Source organism: Lipotes vexillifer, unplaced genomic scaffold (assembly GCF_000442215.2).
Source record: "Lipotes vexillifer unplaced genomic scaffold, Lipotes_vexillifer_v1.1 scaffold294, whole genome shotgun sequence".
NCBI classification, from domain to species: Eukaryota; Metazoa; Chordata; class Mammalia; order Artiodactyla; family Lipotidae; genus Lipotes; species Lipotes vexillifer.
In genome coordinates, this window is record NW_006783917.1 from 68,974 (window position 1) to 76,344 (window position 7,371).

General features: G+C 36.8%; 1 protein-coding gene across 5 annotated transcripts in view; it reads left to right on the top strand.

Moving 5' to 3' along the window:
* Positions 1 to 7,371, top strand: part of HPGD (15-hydroxyprostaglandin dehydrogenase) — a 29,281-nt gene that overhangs the window by 330 nt on the left and 21,580 nt on the right. For 3 of the 5 annotated variants that reach the window (XM_007456427.1, XM_007456429.1, XM_007456431.1), the window contains exons 2-3: positions 258 to 381; positions 3,509 to 3,615. In XM_007456427.1, coding sequence (XP_007456489.1) covers positions 258 to 381; positions 3,509 to 3,615 — 231 coding nt within the window. The remainder of the gene's footprint in view (positions 1 to 257; positions 382 to 3,508; positions 3,616 to 7,371) is intronic. The other 2 variants (XM_007456430.1, XM_007456428.1) reach the window with 1 other exon arrangement.

The window sequence follows — 7,371 nt, forward strand, 5'->3', positions numbered from 1 at the left end:
CCCCCCCCCCCCCCCCCGCCAAGCCGGGGCCCCGGGGGATGGGGGCAGCGACCGAGGCTGAGCCCCCGGTGCCCACCGTGCAGTCTCCAGAGCTGCCCAGGCTGGCGCGCTCGAGCGGACCTCGAACGCTCCGGGAGAGATCCCGAACTGTAAACTGCCCCATCTCAGGTCCAAAAGAGGAGCGTCCTGTGGTCTCTTTATTGTTGGTCTATTTCAAGAGACGCGCAGGATCTCGATTCCTCTCCTCTTGTCTGTAGGTAGCGCTTGTCGATTGGAATCGTGAAGCAGGTTTAAAGTGTAAAGCTGCCCTGGATGAGCAGTTTGAACCTCAGAAGACTCTCTTCATCCAGTGCGATGTGGCCGATCAGGAACAACTAAGAGGTAAGGGCGGGGAATCCATCCATTCACGAGGAGCGTACCTTGAGTAAGCAGCTACATGAAGGCAACCCCCGGCCAGAGATCCAGCCTGGGGCGGGCGGCCGGCTATCTCCTGGAGAGCAGCTACCTCTGAGCTGCAAGAGATAGCTGGGACTGTTACGTTTCCTCTGACGTCCCAGTAGCCCTAAAAGCTAAGGGGGAAGAAAAGCCAAGCATGCTTGAGAAATCCTTTTATTTCAGTCATTTGGCCGCACAGAATGTAATCAAGATTCCTTGGTGTATTCCAAGACGGTGCTGCTACAGTACTTATTAAATGATTGAACTTGCAGATGGAACTGGGAAAGACAAAGTAGGCTAGGCGAGTATGGCAAACAACTTCTCCCAGAAAGCTGGAAGACACAGAGTCCAATGACAATCAAATGTGGCAGTGTTTCTCTTTGGAACGTACTAGAATGAAAGGTCAAGGGTTGTCATCACAGACGTGCTGGATACTTTTAACCACATGCTCTCTCTGGTGTTTCCCCTATGAAATGATACTTTAAAAACAATAATAGCTGTACTGTAGTCTTAGAATTGCAGAAGAAAAGTTTCTACCAGATTTTCCTCAATGCTTTCCTGTTTCCGTCTACTCACTTAAAATAGACCAATCTAGTTGTGAAATATCAGGGGCCGAATTGGTGTAGACAATTAACAGATTTGGTCATAAAGAAACCCAATAGATCTATATGAAAAAGTACATATTTTTCTGGGGGGAAAATGGGAAAATAAAATATTTGTATTTCACAAGGTTTTTTTGAAAGACTAAGTAAATTATTAGGCACGTCTTTCGTCAAGGGACCAAAAGTACCTTCATAAAAGTCACTCTGGTACTTCTGTTCTTAACGTGGATGTGTGTTTTTTCGAAAATGTTGGGCTGTTCTGTGAGAGAGTGAAAATGGAGCTATATGTTAGAAGGAAACCAACTGCTGTTCAGGGAAATTGTTTTAAAGGAAATTATATAATTAAAATCCGAAAATGTTATGAAGACCTATAACATGGATTACAAGCATGAGTAGAAGAGACCTGTAAACATAGTGCTAGTTGCTGGAGGATAAAGTTTTGCTGATTGCACAGGATAGTTTTCATCAGGGATAAAGTCATGTCAAATCCCAACAGCCGTGCTGATGGAATAGGGAACAGATTCCCTATAGATCATCTGAAAGCTATTTCTGTCTGAATTTATGTAGTTTCACACGTGACATTTAACCTTAATTGTTTTGCTTCCCAGTATTTAAAATTAGTACCTTGACTGTAAACACATTCCTTAAGGATAAGTGATTGTGAAGGAGGAAACCAGACACATAATGAGTGACCAGCAGAAGGCATGTTGGTCGTGAGAAATCCACATGTTGTCTGGACATCAGCGTTTATTTGCAGTTTAGGAAAACATGGCATTGGCTCTTCCAGTGTCAGGATTTAATGCTGCCTACAACTTTTAAAACTGCTTAGACATGTGGCCAAAGAGACTTCATTGAAATCATAAAGATACAGAGGTGAAAAAGTTCTTGGAGATGACTTACAGATGAAAAATGCAACCTGGAGTTTAGGCAAATTACAAAGAGTACCACAGCATATAAATGTCAGCAAGAGTTATCAATAGACTGTAAGTTGCTTGAGCCCAAAATTCAGTGGTGTGTTATAAAGAATACACCGATGTATAATTTGGTGTGTTATACATCAGTAAAGGCAGAGTATAAGGAATACGGTGGACACCGAAAGAGGAAAAAAAAGTAAAGAAGCAATGAGACGTCCATATTTGACAACCTAATTTCCTGTAAGGTGGATGTGGAGTTCTGAAGAGTAGAATATATTTAAGATGAAATGCAAAAATTTACAATAATAATATTCCTTAGATCTTTTCTACTGGAGGACCTTTTCTGGAATCAATTTGAGATCCTAAGAAGCACTTTAAAGATTCTTTGAAAAAGTGAACAGTTTTTATATATTTTGTTGTTTTCCATTCCAGTACAGTAAAAGGTACTGTAAAGGGTACATATTAGAAAGTCTTGGCAATATTTTTGGCAGTTAACTTGCATAGTAATTTATCCATTTGGCAAATTAGTCCATGCCGTCTTCAATATGCCTGGTGGTTGTTAATAATTCTTTAATTTTATTTCAATCAGTATAAAGTTTGTGTGGATCTGTTTTTTTCAAGGAACTCATATGTTGGACCCAAGACCCGAGAACACATTTCTATCATTTGGAAGAATAACCACAATTGTTATCTATAGTTTCAAGTAATAGAGCTAGAACCAGTGGTAAAAGGCCCAGGGAAACAATAGAACTATGTAAAAGGCTACTTTGAGAAATAATGTTTCTCAATACCAAGGGGTAAAGCCTAATTTTAACTGGTCAAGGAGGGTTGGCAAGGACTGGAAATGTGGTTGGACAACGTAATGAGGGACCTTCAAACCTCAGAATCTATGCAGACTTGACCTTAGTTGAACACAGTTGTTATACAAACTTGCAATACAAAGCTGTCAAAATAGAAAAAGAAAAGGCAAACATCGAAGTTACAATAATCAAATAAAATCATCTGAATGAAAAATTGACTTACTAGCATGTCCAAATGCACTGAAATGATAATGGATCTGGATACATAACTGTTTAATATGACACTTTATGAAGAAAATATGGCTTATTTTTAAAGGGATGCTTGTCATAGTCTAAGCCACAGAGCTTCAGTAACTTCTTAGGGACAGAGATGCTGGCTGCCCAGACTGACTTCTAAGAGCTCTTAGCATAGGATGCTCAGCTCTCTAAAATTTACACCAGAGTTACTGCTTACAGAACTTTAATGTGCATACAAATCATCTGAGGATCTTATTAAGGTTAAGATTCCGATTCCATAGGTCTGTGGTGGCCACAGATTCTGCATTCCTAGCAGTATTTCCCAGGTAATACTGATTGATGCTGCTGGCTCACAAACCACACTTGAAAAGCAAGGCAGGAAGTCACAGTCTAAGAGTATAACTTTCACGAGAAGCGTGGATGAATTAAAACCTCATTTCAGGGCATAGACTGTGTGATAAATGTGTCTGTGCAAAATAAGAACGTCTCTATGATGTCTTTTTTCTTTTTTTTTTATTAGATACTTTTAGGAAAGTTGTAGACCACTTTGGAAAACTGGACATTTTGGTGAATAATGCTGGAGTGAATAATGAGAAAAACTGGGAAAAAACTCTGCAAATTAATTTGGTAAGCTGTCTTAGCCATGTTCATGGTCTACAATTACTTAACAAAATGTTTTAAAAGGAAAAAAGGTTTTTTTTCATGGAAACAATACAATGACCTACAATGTAGAAAAAGGGAAGTTATAAAAAGCTGGGGAAAAAAGCATTTCCTTTTACAAATAGGAAGACACTTGAGGTTTTCAATTATGAAAATAAACCTGTCTTAAAATATTAAAAGGAAATATCAGAAAAAAACATCGTTTACTGTATAACTTAGGAGTTGGCAAACTATGGCCCTCAGGCCAAATGAGCCTGCCACCTGCTTTTGTGACCTGCAAGCTAAAAATGGGCTTTACATGTTTTAACAGTTGAAAAAATAAGAAAAAGAAGAAAAAAAAAAGAAATATATGAATATACAAAATTCAAATTTCAGTGTCTATAAAGTTTCATTGGAACACAGCCAAGGTCGTTTATTTACATGTTGTCTCTGGCTACTTTCATGCTACCCTGGTAGAATCGAATAATTGTGACAGAGGCCCTATGATGTGCAATGCCTGAAATGTATACCATCTGACTCTTTATAGAAAAAAAATTTCCAACCCCTGGCTTAACTTATGTGCTTAAAAAATAAATCTTAATTCCAGGACTATAACAGACAACAAGGCTAAAGTGACTGTTGGACTCTGTGTAATTATTAAGATTTTTATCCTGAATGCCGGTGTGTGTGTGCATGCGTGGGTGTGTGCATGAGTCTGTGTAATTCCCACAGTGTTTGATGATTATTTAGCTCTTCCTTGAATTGTAAACATGTAGAATAAGGAAATAAAATTTGTTTTATTCGTTGTATCATAAGCTTGCTGATTATCTTATTTTATAAACAGACTTGACGTAAGATACTGGGGTTTAGTAACAAATGTCAGAGCCGGGCGGGGCATGCGGTGACCCTGTTTTTGGTAAGGTCTTTCTTACTAGTCTCGCAAAGCAGGCACATGTAAAGTACAGAGGGGCAGCTGTGTGTGTATAAATGCACAGGGAGTGGTCCCTACTTCACCACATCCAACTCCTTAAAAACAGGAACCATGTGATGTTTTTCTTTGTTCTTCTCTCAGTAATCAACACAGTATCTTGAAGATAGTGCTTAGTCAATAAGTGTTTGACTTGAATTGACATTCTCATGAGTAATGACTTAACTGTAATAACTTGATAGGAGTAATGAGAATTACCCTAACTCACAAGAAAGCTGAATCTTTGAGTACCACTTTGATAAGGTACAAGCTTGACAGATGCCTAAAATCCTTTGACCCAGAACAAAAGGTACTATTTTAAAGTACAAACACTCTCCTTCCAGTTCTTTCTAAAATTTGTCTCAAGTGTTCCTGGATATCATTATAGTTCAAAATAACTTTAAAACCTATTTGTCAAGTGTCCCTCAAAATCTTTCTGGGGTGTGTGTGTGTGTGTGTGTGTGTGTGTGTGTGTGTGTGACATGACATAATAATATTCCAGAATATTCCAGAAATAATATTTAGAGACATGACAACTGCTGTTCCTGAGTTGAGATAATTCTATGATTTTCTTCTACTTTAGGCTAATAATGTAGTGAAATAAAATGAAACATTTTCATACAGTGAACCTTACTTAACATCTCTTGGCTAAACCTTATTTATCATGGTATATCCATGTCTAAGATACCATTGCATTTGCTTAGTTAATACCTAATTTAATTTTATATTTGTGTCTCTCTGTTATAAATGATAAGAGCTTATAATTTTCTTTTCTTAAAATATTTCTATTTGGTTTGGCTGTCAGCTCTTCCTTTGCTTACTTCTATCTCCTTGATCTGTCCGTTTCTGAATAGCATGTAGTCATATCTCAAATGACAAATGTCAACTTGCCTACCTCTTTCAGTCATTCTGTCAGTGTGAATTCTACATAAATGGCTGGTGATTATAATTTACTGATCTTTGATTTTTTAAAGTTGTAGCCCCATTTGCAACCTGTGATTTTTGATTTGTTTTATATTTCCAGAAATAATATTGGTACCCTATGTTTTCTTTTGATTCACATTTACCTAGGCATATCTTTTTCTATTTCTTTATTTTGAAAATGAAAGTAACCTTTTACGTGAATTTTGTCTCTTGCTAACAGTATAATGTGAGATCTTAGTTTTCAAATCACATCTAGAAACAAATGCTTTTTATATTTGTGAATTTAAGTCACTCATATTTATTTTTACTCTTCTATTAGGACTTATTCCTTCCACTTTAGTTCATACTTTATGTTCACTAAATTTTCTTTCTGTTTATGTTCTTTCTCCATTCTTGTCTTAAATTCCATTGGATCACTTTAATTTTCTTCAGCTGGTAAGAAAACCGTACGTTTTATACGCAATCTTTGGTGGTTATCCCTGACTTATTATGAACCATACTTAATTACATCCTTTGGTTGCCAGATTTAAAATAATTTTTTTTTGGAATATGCAACCAATTGGAAACTGCAGGAATTTTTAAAAACATGTTTTTATAAACTTATGCCCCTCTCCAAAACCACATAAAGTGACAAGACTTTCTTTTTAATCAAGCTATGCTAATGAAAAAGCACAAATCACACAGCAGCTCTCTCCCTAGAACATCACTACTATTTGTAGTTTCATCACTAAAACTACAGATATTTTATAGATAGAGGTCCCTAGGGTATAAAGTTCCTATATTCAGTGCATTCATAATGGGCACCTACTGTGCCTTTCTTCTGAGAAATCCGCTGTCAGAAAACATGTGCAGTGATTAGAGTTAATATAATATAATGAAACATGAAAATAGTGAAGAGATTGTCTCAGAGGTAATAGGATTCGAATTATCTATCTTCATCCAGCAGACAGGGCATGTTTGCCTTAATATAATAAATATACAGGTGAATAAACACCTGCTCCAATGTGGAAAGTTCCTGCATTATCTGCAAATAGAAAATTCTGCAAGAAGGGAATTTTATTTGCCCTGTTTGGTTACAACTCACTCTCCTGGAGCTGGCCTTTATTTTTCTTTGAACTCTGCTGACAAAGGCCACTCCTTAGCTTAACTCCAGGGACTGATGACATTTATTTAATATTACAAAAAAAGAACAAGCTATAACCTTTGTTACCCATATATAACTTAAAAACAAGTTACTTCCCCTCCTACTTACAACACCCATTGCAAAAGTAGATTAGAGTCTGACCAATCATTATCCTTATAACTTGATTTATCTCTGTTAGTATATGCAAATATTTGTGTGTGGTTTGTATAATAATTTTTTTCAACTCTGCTCTGGATGTAATTTACCTCCTTGTACAATTCCCTGTGTGGTCTTTTGCATATTTTTCCGTGTTCTTGTCCATGTCAGAGAGTAACGGCTTAAAGGACCTCACCATGTATCTTTCCCTCTTCTGAAATTTTATACAACATAGTTTATACCATCCTTATAAGGCATGTCAGTTTTTAAATTTTATTAGAATTATTTCTATACATGTATAACTTATGCTAGTCTACTGTAAGTTCTTTGAAGGCAGAAAATTGTTGTTTTGCATACACAGATGTTCAATTAAAGTGTATTAGAAAAATAAACTGCTATTCTATGATATTTTGCATACGTGGATATTCATTTTTGTGTTTCAGTACAATGTTTGGATGGTTTCCTAACACATCAGTGTTGCAAACAGTGTATGACAAACAGTATATATGTCCTTCCACTTTTACTCCTTAGCAAATTTGCCCTTTCTTTATTCTTCAGCCAGCAGCTCCCACCG